The sequence below is a fragment of the Leuresthes tenuis genome, unplaced genomic scaffold (genome assembly GCF_036924035.1).
Source record: "Leuresthes tenuis unplaced genomic scaffold, fLeuTen1.0.hap1 SCAF_9, whole genome shotgun sequence".
NCBI classification, from domain to species: domain Eukaryota; kingdom Metazoa; phylum Chordata; class Actinopteri; order Atheriniformes; family Atherinopsidae; genus Leuresthes; species Leuresthes tenuis.
Window position 1 is genome coordinate 22,261,067 of NW_027325363.1, and position 19,768 is coordinate 22,280,834.

General features: G+C 39.9%; 2 protein-coding genes across 3 annotated transcripts in view; one reads left to right on the forward strand and one right to left on the reverse strand.

The window, feature by feature from the left end:
• The window catches only part of LOC140314580 (beta-galactosidase-1-like protein 2), a 363,608-nt gene that overhangs the window by 21,829 nt on the left and 322,011 nt on the right, over positions 1–19,768 (forward strand). The window lies entirely within an intron of this gene.
• Positions 513–19,768, reverse strand: part of b3gat1a (beta-1,3-glucuronyltransferase 1 (glucuronosyltransferase P) a) — an 82,519-nt gene continuing 63,263 nt past the window's right edge. Inside the window, exons 3-9 of one of the 2 annotated variants that reach the window (XM_072392851.1) lie at positions 18,214–18,379; positions 13,455–13,597; positions 11,746–11,817; positions 11,129–11,640; positions 4,288–4,584; positions 1,468–1,579; positions 513–1,143 (exon numbers count right to left, since the gene is read on the reverse strand). In XM_072392851.1, the coding sequence (XP_072248952.1) occupies positions 1,493–1,579; positions 4,288–4,584; positions 11,129–11,640; positions 11,746–11,817; positions 13,455–13,566 (1,080 nt within the window). In that variant the 5' untranslated portion in view covers positions 13,567–13,597; positions 18,214–18,379 and the 3' untranslated portion in view covers positions 513–1,143; positions 1,468–1,492. The remainder of the gene's footprint in view (positions 1,144–1,467; positions 1,580–4,287; positions 4,585–11,128; positions 11,641–11,745; positions 11,818–13,454; positions 13,598–18,213; positions 18,380–19,768) is intronic. The other variant, XM_072392852.1, reaches the window with a different exon arrangement.

Sequence of the window (19,768 nt, forward strand, 5' to 3'; positions counted from 1 at the left end):
CAAATATACGACTATTCTTTCTAAGTGTTGAACTGAGACTAAACTTGTGCCTTATGGTGCATCATTCAGAGGAACTTCATTGGAGGCAAACAGAAGGGTCTTTCACACATAAATACTGTAGTTACAGTGCGTTTGTCAAAGTTTGCATTCATTTCTCTGATTGTACTTATATTCAGTTACTTAAGTTTCATAGGTATTGCCACAAAGGAACATTTGTGTGGCCTTTCAATTGCTAAGAAGATTAAGAATCTGATGTTTACATGTATGTTTCATATAACCTCCTAAGCACAAGGAACAGTTTCACTTTAAATGTATGGACGGCTGACAGTAAATGCATGAGTTTTAATGACACTATAAAATGGACAATGATAACCCAATAGTAAATAAAGGTAAGAGTCAGTAGTATCGAACTAGCATGTCGTGTTCGTAAAACGCCTAAACCAGTTAAATTAAATTAAAGCAAACATTTCGTTGTTATCAAAAGAACATTCCATCCTTTTGTTATGTCCGTGTTTGCTTAAAGGAGGATCCACACGAGACATCCTTGTCCTTGGATCTGTGTTTTCATCCAGGGCTGACGATCTAGACAACGTCCTCAAATCCGAGTGGAATTTCTCTTGTGTGCAGGTCCAGGTCCGTTAGAGTTTTATTTCCTTCAGTTTCATTAATTCAAGGTGAAGGATATTTTTTTTTTAAAACCTGCCTGTTTGCTCAAATCTGCTGGCTGTAAGCTTTTCATATTGTGCTGTCTCCTTTCTCAGGTCGTCCTCAGCGGGTCATTTTGTCTTTCAGGGGAAATGCAGGTCTCCACAGTCCAAAATAAACCCTGTGAGGGATACTTTGATGTTTTCTCTTTTGCACTTTAGCGGTAGACCTGATGAGTGCTACCTCTTACTCCTCTGTGCTTTATTATATATACATATATATATATATATATATATATATATATCTGTCCTGTTTTGGTCCATTTAAAAAAAATGTCAGACTCAATCAAGAAGATTAATTCCCCCTTAAAAGACCCCGCGCTTCTTTTTTTTATGTCATTTAATTTTTTTTCCTGATGATTAAGACATCAGCACTGGTTGCACTTTCAAAGAAACTGGACTGATTTTTCTTTCCCATCAGAAGTCCACGGCCAACCACCTGCAGGACAAAGAAATAAGATGAAAAAGAGCATTAAAAGCTAAAGTAAGTTCATTAAACCTGCTCATGATGTGATGATATCTAATAATGGACAACATCTGCTTTGATTGTGTCTGGACAAAAGGACATTAAAAATAACCATTCATGTAAGAGGAAATATTAAAAACATCTGCTGTTTTTGTTATCGAATTGGGTTTGGCAGAGTGACAATAATCCTCACATTTCCATTTCCCCTTCTGAATTCACTCAACTCATAAATTACTTTTGTTGATGGGTGAAGAGGTTCAGCTCAAAAACAGTAATTAGTTCAGTATCATTAATTACCGTGGATGGAGGGGGGGTGGGGCGGTCAAATCTCCACATTAGGGTCTGTGAATCCTTTTTTTCCCTCGTTTACGAGGACCGGCTTCTCTGTTCTTGTGTGCCAGACGAGTATCTGGAGAGAAAGCAGCGTGGAAACACAAACAACAGCAACATTAGAAACATGCTGCTCCCTTAATGCACTCGTTTGGTCTCTCCGCTCCCTGTCAGCTCCCACCATCTGCTTCATGTTCTTCAAAACAGTCGGACTTCAGCGGTACATGCAGCACCACGGGGCCCATCTTTGTGTAAAGAGCTACTTGAGCGCGAACCCTGCATTAGAGGAGAGTAAAGAGGGACCGCAGGAGTGTTTTTTTTAATAAATATGACACAACCCTCTCAGCTTGCTCTTTGTTCAGTCCTCTCTTGACCATAGGATAATGGCTATGTTCAGATCACAGCCGACTCAAGATGTTTTGAGTATGTGGAAGGGTTTGTATTTGAGGTAGAGCTACTTTTCTTTGTGCTGTATATGTCATTGTTCTATAATATTGCTCTCTATAGCCTTCATGCTGGTGATATCGCCCAAGAGACAGGACAGACAACCAGAACTATAGCAAGGGTACCAGGGAAAGAAACTAAAAGTGTCGAGCTCATTTCCTCCTCTCTTCTGTGCCGGTACCCTCCCTCCTTTCATCTCGCCTGGCAGCAGCATGAATTATGCATGAGATGTGCCAGGATCCCCTCCCCACTTTGCCCAGGTGTAGTGGGGGAGGTTAACAGTCACGCTCGCATTTGAAGTGGTAGATTATGAGGAAGAGAGATGCACATGCACGCCTTTCAATTTTTTTTCTCCCCCCTTTCTCTCTCCCCCTGCCCTTCTGTCCGTCCCCGAGCTCATCAGTAATCAGTGTGACGTCTCTGCCTCCCCCACCGAGTCCAATTCCGCTCCGTGAGCTGTTGCCTGAATCCGCTCTTTTCATTTAGCCCTGTGAATGGCAGGGGAGAGCAGGAGAAAAAGCTGGCTGAAAGTACCTCTCTTTCCTTTCCCTTTCTTGTCTCTCTTTGTCTGTGTGTGTCAGGGAGGTTTTGGTGAGGATATTGGCTGCTGAAGCCCTTTGGCTGACTCTTCCTCGCCCAGAGAGAGGCTCAGCGAGGTCACCCCGACCAACAGCTATAAGCAGGATTGATGGAAGCCGTATGGAGACGATTGTTGCTTACATTCAGTCTCCCTTACATTCAATCTCAGACAGGTTTAATCGACAAGTTTGGGTGTCCAGCAGTGATAGAGCCTGCTGATTAGTGATAAGTAAAAATTAGTTATTTTTTTAAAATAACAGATTTCTCAATATAATAAGAAAATCAGTATGGATGGACATCATTGTGTCTTCTTTTAAAGAAGTAGTCCGACATTTTGTGACATTTTCTGCCTATTTGCTTTCTTGCCAAGAGTTAGAAGAGAAGGTCAGTGGTTATGCTTCCGTGAAATTGTCAAATTAATTTTTAGTGAACCTTTTTGAAATTATGCAAAACAGAGAAAAGGCAAATTAGGTATTCCAACAACTGGTTTGGAGGTGATTAAGTGGGCTGTGTTGTGTTGCCAGAGGGAGATAGTGTCGGTTACATCATGCATGGCTGTAATACACAGATCACTGGCTACAAATGGAAACCTCAGAGACCAACAAAACCAATCACCTTGGCTGCATATGAGCAGAGAATTGAGTACGGTCTTTTGTTCTTTTTTTTTTCAATTAGGCATGACGTAACTGTGTTTTCTTTTCAGGTATTAGCCATGTGTCAAATCTAGAGATAGACTAAGCTAATTTGTAATTTGAGTTGTGTATTTTATCTCTATATTGGAGTATTGTTATGGACACTTTTTTATACAAAGGCAGAACCACCTAAAAGAAACTTTTTTGAAAGATTGACAGTGTTGCTGTTTTATCAACTTTCCATAATACTGTAATACATAGATTGTTGCCGAAGTGCACTCATATTAGAAAAAAAAATAACATTCACAAAGGCAGGTTGAGGCCTGATCCCACGACCACTTGGCCTGCTTTGCAGAGGTAAGGTGCCCCTTTTCTTTTAATGATCAAGTAGTTGTTATCTAACCATTTAAACGCCCACCAAAGTCTCAGCTAAATAGCTCGCTCTTTAATCTCTTAAATAAATGGGCACCTTACCTCTGCAAAAAGGTGGAATTTGGATGGGGCCTAAACGAAAAATACAGCTAGGAGTCAGTTAGCTTAGCACATGTGCAGTAAACAGAACAACTGTTCTAAAAACAGCAAATTGGCAAAGTTTTCCTTAGATTATTCACAGTCCTTTGTCTTGGATTTGATTCGTTCTATTTGAATTGTTCAATTGGTTGCGAATAGATTCTACTGCTTTGTTTGTGAGAGGTCACACTCTTACTTGACTTCACTGTGTTGTTGTTTAATTAGTTGTGTTTGCTACATCAAGACAATGTGCCTGCAATGATGTTAGTGGCATAAAGCTGCAAAATTTACCATTCCATAAGTTGTTGATACTAGTATTGGAAAGTTATTTTGCTAAAATTTTCAACTCTATTTCAATGGTACTTTTCTCATTAGCTTAAGATTTTGTAATATTTCATATTACAGATGAATACATTGAGCATGTGAAATAAAATGTTTTACTGAAGAGGAACAAAATGGTTCCCAACCTGTCTGGTTTGTGTCTCTTTACGGAAAGCAGTGTGCAGCGTAGGGTTTCTTTGATCTCCAGATTTTACACGGATTTACACATTCTCACAAACAGTCCAGCAGATGGCATAATGTAAGCTGCTTCAAATCCAAGAATCTTACAAACGGCTGTTACCTTAGTGCAATTGGCTGCTTTTGGCTCCAGGTCGTTGAGTGTTACGAGTTCTCGGAGCAAACTACTCTCCTGGTAGCCTCCTTTCACCCCCCGGAGCTTAAAATACGCCTGTGGCTTGAAGAGGATGAGCCTCAGGTTGATGGCAAAGCCAGCCATGTCAATGGCGAAGGGCCGATGGGGGTCGAACACTGTCTTCCACCCGTAGACCTTTCCGGCTGCATTCACCTTGGGGGACTCATAGCGCAGGCCGCCCACAAAGGCCACAGGCCACACTGAAACTTTCCGTGTTGATCTCATCTGGCAAGAGAAGAGTAGACGAGAGAAATGGAGGGAAGTGAGCAAATTAGGGATCGGAAAAAGCTTACATGACAGCGTGACAGTATTGGTGCCTCAGCAGGCAGCATTGCAGCAGAGCATGGACAGAGGCTTCTTAGAGCTGCTGCTATGATTTATTCTGAAAGATGGTGAATATTGACCGCACTGCTGTACCCAGTGCAGCTGACACACTGTTAGATGAAGGCAGATGACACATGCTGTTCAACAGCTGCCCTACAATGAGATAATGAGGCACAGCCATCTTTAAAGAGAGTAAACACGGACAGAGCCAAGAGGGTTTGAAGAAGCTAAGCCATTAGAGCAAGTGGCTGTGGTTGCTGGTTGGCTGAGAAGATTCTTTAAGGTAGAGAAGCCCTATCCTCTCTTCTTTTTCCCCCCTTTTTTGTCCTTTAATCTTCTTGGATCAAATGATTATGCCGCCCTCTCTTTTGTCTGATGCTTGGTGAGTTTTTGCCACTCTGGCAAGAGAAACTGGTAGTCATAAGAAGTGCGTTTTTCTAATGAGGGTAGAAGAAGGTTTAGAAACAGCAGAGTCGTTTAATCAAACTCAGTGGAGCAGAAATAATGATACCTCTCAAGTGAAGGGTCTGTTCAAAATAAAGGTGCGTGCCAGAGTCTCTATAATGCCCAGTAAGATAATGGAACAAGTAATCAGCATGTAAAAAATATCGATGTATATATATATATATATATATATATATATATATATATATATATATATGTATGCTGAGTGGTCAGAGGGGGAATATTGAACAGCATGATGGAGTTGTGGGTCTATTTGGACCCGTGGACTGGAGTTTCTTGGAAAACAACAATGCGAGTATATCTTAATGATCTCTTTGTTTGAATAGTGAGACTAAAGGGAGGAGTTTACACATGCATGTGTGCTCTCTTTTATACAGAGGAACATAGTTTTCTGCAGGCATCACGCAACTCATCGCTTTTCTGTCTGCTCCATTTCCCACATGCTTTGTTAGCAATGCCCAGTTTCTCCCCTGCCTTTTTCCTACACCAACGCCTCCTATGTGAACATTCTATTGCAGTCTGGCCCAAAGTAAATCTAGCTATCGTCAAGCCAAGATGTCACCTGCACTGCATCCCTCACAGATGCAACTTCAAACAAGAAGGAAAGAAGTAAATCTGTGTTTTTGCAGGCAGAGTCAAGAGGTTTGTTGCTCTCCAATCCCCACTGAAAATGTGAAAATGAGCATTCTGCCCGCTGCTTCTGGAGGGAATATCAGCCGGAGTGAAACAACACAAATCCCTCTTTTTCTGGCAGTCCAGCAAATGAAAATGCAACCAACTTTCCCCAGCTCCATTCTGAGTGGGATGTTTGTCGTACACAGTGGCTTGTTCAGAGTTGCTACAGTTTGGGAATGCATGCCAACGTGTGCAGTTAAGCTCTGTTTCCTGTTCCAGTTAGCGAGAGGCCTACAGAGACATAGTCCCATGTTTGAGTGTTGAAGCAGTGACAACTGGAATTAAACAACAACAACAAAAAAAGAGACCCAAATTGGAACAGAAAAAGAAGGCAAGCATTCGTGTACAGTAAGCAGCCCTTGAGGGTACAGAGGAGACAACAGAAATGGGAGTCTTCCACTCTCGCTGCTAAGCATCTGAAAATCCACCAATGGTGTCACAGTCCAGATAGTATTATATGTTCCTATTAAGTTATTGGGATGCCCAGTAAACGGTGGTTAGAACAATGGCTTGTCTCATCCACACGCTCAAGTGTTCTTTGACATGTTACTGAACCTCTAAGTGTCCATGTGGTACGATCAGTGGGTCTATGAGTGGGTGACAGAAAAAAGCACAGAATGTATAGCATCAAAAAGAGCTATATAAATTTGTCGTGCGTAAAAGGTAGTCAGTTTCCTGTAAAATACCAAAATATGTACGTGTAGTCATATAATTCATGTCATATTTGTATCGTTTCTTTTGTGATTTAATTCAAATCAACTTTACATTTTCAAATGCATAAAAAGGGGTCAGACATAGCTTAGAAATAAATACATTTTCAAATGATCGAAAGATGACGATGGTAATACTGGCACATTTGGAGAGCAAAAACAGAGAATTCTTTTAATTTGTTTTTGGAAGAAAAGCTAAACATTCCATATGAGGCTTGGATAATTAATGCAGATCATTACCTGGGCACCCATGAAGCTATTATTATATGAAGCTATTCCTCCAGTTATGCCAAAAACACTATAGATTCATATATAATTAGAGGGGAAAATTATTTAGCAGTGTAGCACAAGTTAGTAAGCAAGAGGTGCTAGTAAACAATGCTTTCTCATCAACCGCATTACACATGTACCATTAATTACTGCGTTTAAACATGTTGTATATGTCAGCGTCATTAAACAACTGTACGTGGAGATCTACATCTTTGTCAGAAACATGCCAAAATTGTAACGTTGGTGTTCAATGCAGCAAACGAGTGAGGAGAGGACTGATGAAAACACACCTGCAGGTTGTTCAAATGACAGAAAGTAACCATTCAACTAGAAAGCATTCTATTAACAAAGTTATGTCATGACAAAAATGGTAATCTTTCAACAAGTAACAGCAATAACTCCCTCGAAGATCTTCATGACATAAGCTGTTAGCATTATCTAATATAAAAGGATATAAATGAATAGGGTCCCAAAACGTGCCAGGGTTGCCTTATTTTTGTGTTTTTGGGTTGGTAGTGACATCAGACACCCAAATATAGGCACTAAAGCACAGAGAAAAGTTTTTTTTTTTCATATTAGTCCCCATCATTCTTTGTGTCATACATAACATTTCCATCTGCATGAAAAAGACGATCAAAGACAAATCCTGAAGTATTCATCAAAGGGAGTGATTTCATGATAGACACTGCCCCCGAACAACCTGAAATCCACCCAAATATTTCCACCTATTACCTACTTCAGAATGAAACCAGGGTTGCTTGCCTTAGTAGTTAGTGTGGCACACCTTGAACAAAGAGCAAGCATTTCTCTGCGCTCTGCTAACCAATCAGCTGACCAATCAAGTTTTGAGTGAACTTTTGTGCATCAGACAGTTACAAGGATTGGGTGTGTAAGTAAACAACAAAGCAAACTGCTTCGATCTCACATTTTAAATATGTCCGTCTCCCTCCAGCTATGGACTGAGTTACCAGCATTGTTAAATTGGGAAACTTGTGCTCATGGCGGTAGAGTCCTTTACTGCTGATTGTTAAGCAGACGTATCTCGGTGCAGCGAGAGCACACCAGTGAGGGAGGATATATTCAGTTCACATGGCATTCTCTCCTGAGGTGTGTTGTCCTTGTAGCTCTGCAATGGGCTGCAGGCACTATTGGTGTGTTGCCAGATCTGCTGCAGTGGTGCCACATTTCAGCTTTACTTTTCACAAAGTGAGACAGTTTTTCTTTTTCTCATTATTTCTTTCCATTTTAGGTAGACAGCCCAAGACCTGCAAATTCTCTCTCACAAATATGCACATTTCCTCCATCATGAATTTCTAATTTCTAATCTGCTCTCACACTCCTGAGCAGAAAATGGATGAAAACCTTTTTAACAGTTTAACTTCACAATTAAATAAAACACAGTTCTTGGGCTTATAACATGTTTTAAGCAGCTACTGTCACATAACACATAAACTTTGTCATTAGCGTTACACTGGCTTTAACTAATCCGTTGTCAAAAGGAGCCATTGTTGACTGTCGCTACATCTAAAACCCAGACATAGCTGTCAGTATAGAAAGGGGCAGAACTTTTCAGTTTTGGCAACAACTGGAGAGCTAAGAGGTTGGCAAGATTGAGTCCCGTGCTATTATAATCTCTAGAATTTTGTAAGAATCCATCTCCATACGAACTAAAATAGGCTTCTGTCTGATGTGAGCCCACACACGAGGAGTCGCCTATTCATCTACCTTTAGAGGCCTGCAGCATATTGACTTAACATCTACTACTGTTTCTGTCTATCTGGCTGTCACCTTCTCTTTTTCTCTCCTTCTTTTTCCATCTCCATCTCCATCTCTCCTTCTCCTCAACTCACTCTCTCTGCCCCTCAGCGCTGTTACTCTGGCCCATAAATAGGCATGTTGGGGTTGATGGAGGGCCTCTGAGGGAGACGGAGCACTTTGGCCGATTCCCAGAGAAAAGTAATGACAGGCCCCGTCAATACAAGGTGCACCATTTACCACATACGCCGTCTGCACTACTAACAAGACTTGAGGCTAATACTCGGAGGACCTAGACCGTGTCCGCTCAGGTAATTCGGCTGATGTCAAGATGGATGGCCTGAGATGCACTGATTACGTGCCCAAACTTCTCTCCACCAGCTCCGGATCCCTGACTGTGAGAGCTAAGAAACTGGCTTATGAAAATAAGTATTTATAGTTGCGACTTAGACAACTTTGTCTTTTAAGAAATTTGTTGGATGTACTTAAAATTTAAGTTAATATCAAAGCTACATGAGCCACAATAAAACATTACACTGACGGAGCTGGAAACTGGAAATGATTTTGTATTTATTATTGTGCGTATGTGGCAACATCTTTGAGTGGATGATACAATTATTACGGTTATATTTAGGCTAGAAAGGTTAATGTTGCATTTACAAATCAGCAAAAAGATAATTATGTACAAATTTGTAAATAGTTCAGTGGTCAGGTTAAGCTTCAATATCTGCAAATGTTGCATATGTGTTGTGGAAAGGCTCACCTGAATGTTTCAGCACTCCAAAGATTTGTCTGTTGTCAAGATACTTAACATAAAACCGGTCTTTAAATGTTTAATTTTTAATCAGAAATTCATGGTTACTAAAAACCAAACGCTTATGCAATGAGAATTAAATGAGGCGCATTATTCCTTTTCTCTTCACTTGACACAGTTTTTTAAGTCACAATGAAACGTCTGTGACATCCTTTGCACTCTTCTCAAGCCTGTTTTTGCCACCTCTGTTGACAGCAGGCACTTTTTGGAGACAGAGTGAGCCATGCCACACCTTTCCATCCTTCCTTTCTGTGGGGTGTTTATTTAGGATCGATGGACAGATTTTGCTAACATGCAAATATATATTGGGACATAAATGACTGTTATACTAATATATTCGAAGGCGAAGGGTACAGAACCTAACCTGAGAGCTCACACTGACACACAAAGCAAACTGACTTCATACTGCCATACACAAAAAGAATAAATTGATTTTTTACAAGCAATTGCATTTCTTAAAGGATAAAACCATGATCTCCAAGGTCACACCAGCAGCGACAGGCACATTGAAGTATATAAGTTATCCACACACTGCAAAGCATCTGTAAGCCATATTACCAAAGGTACATTTTCAGCTAACATGCTAACTTTGCTAATACTCAGTGAATCACATACCAAAATATTTCTCGAACACCTATATATCCTTCATCAGCCATTCAACTACAGACAGTATATACTGATCCCTCATTTAGGCACAGTCTCCTTGCCACAACCCATCACAATCCCCCTTCTGAGTAGCTTTTGACTTAACTATGCCTTTGAAGGTCCCCCTACCATCAGACCCAGCTTTGATCGGTCGGATGATCGGTTAAAAATGGTAGTATGCAGGCAGCTACTTGTTCTTTATTCACAATAAAGTCACACGTTGAACTTGCCATGTTGTTCAAAACAGTTTCACAAAACTTGGTTGCACTCAATAACAGGTTTTATTGCTAATGCTTGAACGTTGTCCCAAAAAGAATTAAGGCTCTCAGCTTGGCCCTTATATCCTTTGAGGCTGGGAGTTGATTCAACAATGTTATCTGCTCTGTGTAAATGAGAAGAGATCAGTTAATGTGTGAAGCTCAGTGCATGGTTTTAGCTTAACAAAGAAGTCTGAGCCCCCTGCAAATCGATATGGATCACTGACTGATATATTTTCAGACCTAGGTGGCCCAAAAACAAAAGAGCATACTTGTGTTATACCAGAGCTGTTGAGTCTCTAGTGCCCTTACATATGTGCTCAGGCAAAGAAAAAAAATCTTTTCTCCTTTTTTTTCATAATATGTACTCTATAAAGTAATGCAGTGTTATTCATTAAGAAAAAATAAGCAACATTTTTCACAGACAAGGACATTTCATTTGAACTATGCACAGCTCAAGTCTAGCTTTACCAGCACTGTTACTAAGACAATGGCTTGTGACCATGTGATGGGCTTACACATAACAATGCAAATGTCAAAAGGAAATAAAAATGTTTTTTTTTCAACCTACAAAATTTCAAGTGCATTATCATAAACCTACCATGAGTTTTACAAATGACCTTTAAACTGGAATAGCTTCCACATCTTCCTTCTGTCACCTGTATGCAGCCTTGTGTTTTATATCTGCATAGAACATCAGACTAACAACATGAGTAACTGTCATGTTCCTACTGAAGCATCAAAGCCCCGGAAATGGTGTAGGACATTCTAAGTCCCAGTCTTAGTGTATTTGTGCAAAAGCATAAAAGCAATTTGGCTGAGCAGCAGCAATGACACTGTATTCCAGCACTAACCTCCTCAAACAGCTCCAGGCTGTATGTGTTATCATCATCGGCGAAGTACACAATTCCGGCTTGGCTGCTGTTGGCATTGAAGGTCTCCCTCAGCCACCGCAGGGCCAAATTTCGCTGCATGGTCCCTCTGGGGATTCTGGGGTCCCGAGTGTCACCCCGCAGCTTATAGTTCCTGGGTGTCTCCACATTGAGGTGGGTGTAGTTTAACCCTGTCTCTCGGAGGAGCCGTGTGACAAGAGGCGTTCTCCTTTGGGAGTCCTCCACCAGGATCCAGTGCAGGTTGGGAACATGGAGGAAAGTGTTTGCTAACCGTGTCAGCTCTGCCTTCTGCACGGGTCGACTATATGTGGGGGTGATGATGTGGATTGTTGGCAGCACATCAGACCAGGGTGGAGGCCGCGTATACACATACTCTGTCCTCACCACCTCTACAATGTCCTTATCCGAGGCACAGTATTCTTTGGAGTCCTGGGCTTGGCCAGCTGCCTCCCTCTTGCCCTCTGCACCTTCATCTGCAGAATGGGTGATAAGAAGACATGTAAGGCATTAGTGCAACCTTGAGCTGCTCTTTGTATATTTGCCTCAGGTGACTTAAACCCAATGGGGGTAAAGTGTACCTGAGAGTCGGTGGTGGTGGACTGCAAGCCTCTCTGGAATGATAAAGATCTCTTTTACTAGGTGGTGACAGGCTGCAAAAAGTGAAAGCAGGCACCGTGAGAGGATAACACAGCTGACGGATAGAGAGACAGTGCAAGACGAGGGAAGGAAAAGATGAGCCCTGCTATTCCCAAAGCATTGTCTTTGGGCTGTATGTCAGCATGTCTTCTTTTTATGTCCAGACTCCACCACAGACTCACTCATCCTCTGCCTTCACCCCTCAATTTCTCCAGCAGACTATTGTGATACGAACCCAATATTGAGTTACTCTTTATTGCTAAATTATGTGAGTCTTCAGAAAGGTCCTTCAGAAATCTCCTTTGTTGTTGTTGTTTTTGTCCTGAATCTGCAGTGTGTGCTTTTGCAATAAAGGTTATTAAACAGAACTCACAATGCTTGTCTGTCTGTGTTAAAGAAAATACAGCTAATTTTGAAGGCTGTCACAAGTCTGCTATTCAAGGCTTGCACACACTTAAAGTGTATTCCAGTGGTTATCACTGTGACAATTTGTCCGAAAAAGTTTGTTCATGGTGAACAGCATATATTATAGAACCATCAAGGTTGTTAATTCCGTTTCACTGTGCCACAGCTAATGACGGTCTTTGTCACTCTGCTCACGCTTCATTCGCACCTCCAATGTGGAGAGGATTTTTCAGCAGCTCAAAGATTAAGGCAATCTGCTGATAGCCAGATGTTCAGCAGAGGATGCCAGGCAGCACGCTGCCAAAAGAAATCTCTAGCTTCTCTTTTGGGAGCACACAAAAGGAAGCCTGTGGGCAGAGTTTGGTCAGATAGTACAGGCCAAAAGCTATTCTTTCAAATGATTTTCTAGTTAATTGTGTCTTCTGTGTATCCCATGAGACAATAAAATAACTCAGCTGCTCTTAATTGTCAACACCTTTACCACTAGGTTTGCTATTTGTTGAGGGAATCAGAATACTGCTGTCCGAAGATCACTTGTAAAAGCAAATGGCTTCAGACAATGTGTGTATCATCATTACAAGCTGCCTTGGGTCATTTCACTAAGCCTGGTTTGTTTGTTAACCCCTGTTTGCCCTCGTGACACTGCGTGAAAAGAGCAAACAGCCTCATCGATTTGGTTTCGCTCTAATTTGGGTGTGTTTACTCTGCAGCATACTTGACATTTTAAACTGTTGGTTTGTGGTCTCTGGAGATGATCGGTAAACCTCTGAGTTTGTATTAATGGCTCAGACTGGTGTGCAAACATGATATTACCCATGGACACAGGGTACTCCATTAAGCTGATCAAGGAGGCACATTTTTATTCATGGATGGATGTGCATAGGCATGTGGGTGGTTAAGTTGTGATAGGACATGTTTTTGTACTGCAGTGGGCATGTTGTTATTAACATCGAAAAAAATACATGCAAATTAGAAATAGTTACACAATTCAAGTGACTGAGTATATGAAATCAAAATGATTTATCAGAGTGGTTGTGTGATGGTAACTTCTAAGTCTTCATTGTGTACATAAACAATCTGCTCTGATGAGGTTTGCAATGACTGCACAAGTGTTATTGAGCTTTGATAAAGCTTGTGGTCATGGCTCATGAGTGCCTCTACATGAACAGCCTGTTGTCTAAAACTAAAGTGCTGTGTTAGGTTCAAGGACCTGCTTCAAGTGTGATATTGCAAGTGGAGTGCGTACCCTTGCGGATGGCGAGGAGTGGAGCTATAGCGCTTTGGTGCCAAACAGTGATGAGCAGAGTCCAGGGTAACACAATCAATACGATGGCAAGAATATCTCTTCTCTTCGGCATCTCCAGGATTGGTTGTTTGGCTCGGCATTACCTGGAAAAAAAGGATGGTGTGATTATGTATTTTATAACAAAAGATTTAAGTGAAATGCACAATGAGAACCTTGCAAGAGATCAAAATCAGTTTTGATCATATGCATACATTTGTGCATATATTTGCAAACACAAATGGGAAGACCATTTGTTGCTTTAGCAACGACATATGATGAACCTGACTTTTATGAAACTAAAAATAACTGAATAGGACAGTTTATTTCTGCCTTCAAATCTAAAAGCAAAAATAATATTTGTTCCATATGTGCCAGTAATACAAGGTAGTACAAGAAGTACAATGAGATGATGGAGCTGAATGCTATAACATCCAAACAGAATCTAACTAAATAAAAACCAACAACTAACTAAAGTAAGGTCAAAGCCACTAAAGGAGGTCCTCTGCCAATACGAAGAGCTCATCAGTGTTAATGAAGTCTTGGTGACATCATGCCCAGTAATAAAACTATTCAATGGCCAAATGGCAGGTGGCGATGTTACCAGACTGCAGGTTGACAGTGTGGCAGATTCTCCTTCTGACTCCAAAACAGCTCACCTTTCAAAAATATAATTGCAGTGGAATGAATCAGATATTAATGAGACAGTCCCACAGTAAAACATGGATGGTAATGTTGTATATACTCAAGGTTGCTCTGTATGTAATGGTGCTCATGATGAAAGCAGTCACATAATTTGCTGGAGTTTTGAAATAAAGGGTCATTTAACCAGCCACACATGCTGACTGACTGGTTTGCCACGGAAAAGAAACCTCTGACTGTTGCCTTCAGGAAAGTTGGTTTGGGGTACAGCCTTGTTTCATGAAATAACTGTCAGACCATGTGATCATGTAAAGAAGCCATGACACTAGCAACAAGTATTTGGTCTTGACATACTTAACAATATTCTAGTCATAAGGTGGATCTGTGGAGCACAGATTCCTAATGTAGCAGTAGCCACTCGCTCTAAAGCCCCTATGTGTGGTTCAGATGGAACACAAGAACTGCATATTTTCAGCTATTATCATTATGTATTGAGTAGTTCTTATATATAAGGTAGTGTTGTTATTTATCATTTTAATTCATTCGTATCTGTAATGTCTTATTTGCTATTTGCTTATTCAAATCTGTAATTTAGATGCGTGTTGGGACACAATTCTTTCACTTGCAGGACCAAGAAAGAAGCTGTTTCTATCATGTTTTCATAGTAAAACAATTAATGGGAAAATGAAAAAATGATGGCCAGTTGGAGGGTCAACTCAGGCTTGGTAGATGGGTAGAATAATATTACAATGGTAGAAATCCTGATTTAGCATCCTAATCAATAACAGTTAACATGAATCACTCAGCTAACCAAGTTAGCTGTTGCTAGCCTATTATCTAAATAATCTATTATCCACTCTAAGTAAATAAGATGAGTTAAGCTAGTAACATGACTTGCTGTTCCATCTGACAATGTTTCAAGCTGACTTTTTTTTTTTTCAATAAAACCCCTGTATATCGAATGTTAAATTTAGTTTAATGTTGATTTTTGTTAACTTTAGGTTTTTAGCTAAATCACAGCTTATTACAAAAAGGTTAGCTAGATATGGTCCCCGTGCTAATCACTTGTTTTTATGTGGTTAGCCTAAATTAAAAGTATGTTTGAGAATGATTTATAGGCAGGGAAAGGATCACAGAAATGATGCACTGACATTCACAGTCCTGCATGTGAATTAGTTTAGATTCAGTTTGGATTGATGTTTAGCAGGGACTCTATGCATGTGCCTCTAAAGATCAATGTTTTAGCTCAAATCCCCAGTCTTGCCTGGGATCCCTTCCAGTTTAATTTCTATGTATTTTCTGTAGATAGGAATATACTAAAGACCCAAGTCTTAAATGGTGGCAAGGAAAGCCTGCCAAACTGCCCTTTAGGCAGGAATTTACAGATTGTTTCATAACAATTCAGGAAAAGCATTTGGACCACAAACAAGGCATCTCCTGCTGTTAAGAAATACTGAGTCTTTGGGAGATAATGATTTCCTTTGTTGTAGACTTTTTTACATTTAACATGCTTGGAAAAAATAAAGCTATAAAACACATTTGAGAAAGCAAACTGGTAACCTACGCCCTTATATTTTTACATAGACGCATTCTTGTGCACCATTGTAACCGAGATTTCTATCTCTTTTGGCAATAATTTGTGAGCTGCGGCCAGTGAAATAAAATTGCCATTGCAAGTCGTGAAAATAAACCTCTTAAGGGTGTGGTTGAACTTTTGGGACTGGGTGGGGGGCTCATTACTTTATAACTCTGTCAAATCTTGCTGAATATTGCTGATGAGGAGAATGTATGGTATTTATTTTATGATGTTTGCATTAGCATAGTCAATGAACATGCTCCCATAAGAAATTTGAGTCAAAGGCAGAAACAATACATAGTTCATTCCGAAATGATCAAATTCCAAACACAATTTGGCATGTGTAAAGGCTAGAAAAACAAATCTTATTTCAGATTGGATGCTTTCAGGGAGCTCCACAACTTTCAGAAACTTCAGTGATTTAAATAATCCAGTGGAATTTTGGAAAAGCAATAAATCAATAAATGAAAAAATAAATAACACTGAACTTGCTCAAAAATCTACGGTTGAAATGGTTGGCTGTTTTGATAAGCATTCAATTTCTTGTTGTTCATTGTTTGATTCTCTTAACTTTATATCTGAGACCACTTCCGTCGTTCGCTCAAATAATCCACTTTGGTAAATCAACCTTTTATTGTCCACCCAATTTAAGAATCAAAGGTGCACATATCCTCCAAACTCTTAGGCAGGTCCAGACTGGTCTATCTTATTAACCTTTCTTTAGCCTCTAACAAAAACATATGGAAATCTGATTTTGTTTTTCCTCTTTATAAAGGGGATGATCCTCAGACTAAGGTTTTCATACAGTGGATCGCATATTACTGATCTCAGAGACCACGCCAAACTGAGCAAAAAGGGGCATTTGATTATGCTGCTCTGTTTGGATGGCATCAATTTTAAAACCACCTCAAATTTAAGGAGCTGATGTCATAAAATGAATTGTAAACAATGTTATGTGACTTTAGAGGCAAAAACTTGGATGTACATGTGACCTGACATATTTGTCTTGCTGTTTTTGTTTGATTAGGGCATTCTAACTGTACTTTTAGTTATAGGGAAACTATGTATGCTTTTTGGCATCTGTCAAGGATAGCACTGATGCCTTTCAGATCTAGGGCATACTGAAAAGAACACCTCCAGGTCCATTTGGATAAGCATGGTGAGGTGCTTGGAGTGAAGTCTTGACAGGCCTGCTCAGGCTGCTGCCCTTGAGACCCAGACATGGATAAGCAGAAGAGTATGGATGGATGGGTGGACATGTCTACTCCCTGTGCTCCATTGCTCAATTACACTCTCAGAGGTGTCCATCTATCCTAATATTTAATAGACTTTTGGAATTATGCCGAGCCATAATTGGAGAAGTGTAGTTATTAAGTGATCTGCTCAATTAGACAAAGGAGAAAACAGAGATAATCTGGGAAATGTGGCCTCAGGTGTTTGCCGTATTCATTTCAGGTTTGCACATGAGAAAACAAATCATCATGTTTCCCACAGTGTTCCTGCTTTCACTGCAGGGAAAGGTGACAGTATTTTGAGGATTAGCATAATGTCAATTATGTTTTATTGAGTGTTCTAAATAAATACACCACTAATACCTAAGCCTAAAGTGTGAATGTTTTTTTTCTGAACCTCAAGACAGATGTGTCGTTTTGCACTTACATCTTTGTTATAAAAAGGAACTAGTTTCTTTTATTTTGTCTTACATTTTAGGAATGTAGTCTTTTTAACCCTGTGCACAGTATTAAAGAATATTCTCCACTAAAAATGATTGTCTCCAACCTCGTTGATTCCAGCCTGTTACTTTCCCTCATCAGACATCAGAACATCTGCCCAGAGAAACCATAAAAAGGCCAGCAGATCAGCTAAAATGCACCTTGGTGATCATTCTGTCACTCTCTTGAACTTTATTGGTGGTATAGAGCATAATCTTTCCATAAGATATGCACTCACAAGCTGGGTTTTAATTCACTAGCAAGGGAAGTCTTAAGCAATCTATTGAAAAACTGCTATAAAGAAATGTGAATCAGACAAATGTACATTATTTATCATTATTATTATATTCTACCATTTCCATTCACCTTACATTGTTTGAACAAGATCATTTTGTCAGGCTTCTCAAAGCTCATGACAATCCACATACAATGTAAACTAAACAGTTTTCAAAGGCTGAGTAGTACTCCTAATGCCCTAAAAAAACTAAAAACATTAAATTAATTTTTTTCTTAACAAAAAAGAAAATCAACATTTTCTAAAAAATCTGCAATCTGAAAGACAGGAAGGCTTATTGAATACAGAAGCAACAACATTATGAAATCAATCAGTCACAGATGAGGGTGTCAGGATTGGGTATAAAAGGACCAAGGCTTAATCTTTCTAAGCAAGGATTTCTGATAGTTTGTACTTTAGTGTTCAAAATTGTACCAAAGTACCATTTAAATAACACTATTACCAAAAAGTCTGAGGATTCATACAATAATATGAATTAATAAGATTCCGGATGCTCACCCACAGTTAGAACTAGATCACGGCACCACTGGGGATGCTCGAATTGGAAGGCCACACTGCATACTGGGTGGGCTACCTAACAATGGCATTCTCCATGACAGGTTACCACTCCTCTTTTCTCTTCCTCAGCTGTGTTTCAAACAGACCGGCAACACAGAGTCCAGACCTGAAAAATAAGAACATTTTTGTCAGCATAATATGGAACATCATCCACATTTAAAGCGGTTTGGAGAGAATCTAAGAGTCAAGAGCCTTACAGAGATCGTTGGTCGTGGACGCTTTCGTGAGAAATGGGCCTATGCTACTGCTATTTATTATTTAACATCGAACAGCTGGAGCTGAAACTGCAGCAATAGACAAGTGTACCTGCATAAAGTGGGGAACAGGAATTTAGATGCACATCTATCAAGTTCACAAGTGGAATCTCTCTCCTGGTGGTAAACCCCTGCTGTCTTTCACAATATCGCCCTCTGCGTGTGTGTGAAATTGTTAATACTTTATATATTAACACTTAATTAACTAATTCAGTCCAATCTGAATTGCAACAGACTAAAGCTTTGTTTTATTTATTTTTTTCTGTGCCTAATATGAAAACTGGAAGAGGTTTAGTCACAACTCTGTTGCTTGCCAACAGTCTGTGGTGGGGGAAGTGACAAAAATAAACTGGCATCATGTCTTATTCAAATACATCTGAGGAAATGTTTCTTCTGTGGAGGCTTCATGCAGGCAGTGATGTCTTCATGCTGCATCAGCATTTGAACTTGATGACTGCTGTATTTTTAGTACTCCTCGTGACAGACACTTCAAATATGTAGATATGTGACCCAGTAATGCAGAAGGGCAACTTTGTGTTTGATTAAAAAAAAAAAGAAAATACTTAAAGAATTCAACAAACTATCAGATAGCCCTGACATGTTGGCCAGCTTGTGCAGTATTTTCCTTGTGAGTTTGTTCTAACAAAAACTAACTTTACAGCACACACGGAAAGGCTCGACTATTGCGACCACATACTGTCATGTATTGAAGCTCACAATGACACTGTGATTTCTATAACTAAAAAAAAACAGTGTAAATCCAGAATCTGTCAATATCTCCAACCAAAAAATTCTTGAGAGGTAAATTTACTTTCAATAACAAGGCAGCTTGGCAAAATATGCCAGCAAAAATATGGAATTCATAATACCATAATGCATACTAGAGTGAAACTGTGACGTGAACATTTTTATTCCTGTTGTACACATGTATATGTATAAGTATATATGTATGTATTATGAGTGTGACGATACACTCAGCTCACGAGACGAGACCAAACACGGTATTGGGTTCACGAGAATGAGACGAGACTTTTAAGAAAACTACCATGACAAAATATATGACTGGACCAACAGACTTTTATTTAACCAAGTTGCATCTTCAACGGTAATACTGATATTTTCCAATGTCATTCTGGCTGCTGCTTGCTGCTTCTCCTCTTCTTCTTTTCCTTCTCCTTCTTTAGGTTCTGGCAGGCGAGACGTAGAAAAGGCGCATTACTGCCCCCACAGGTCACAAATAG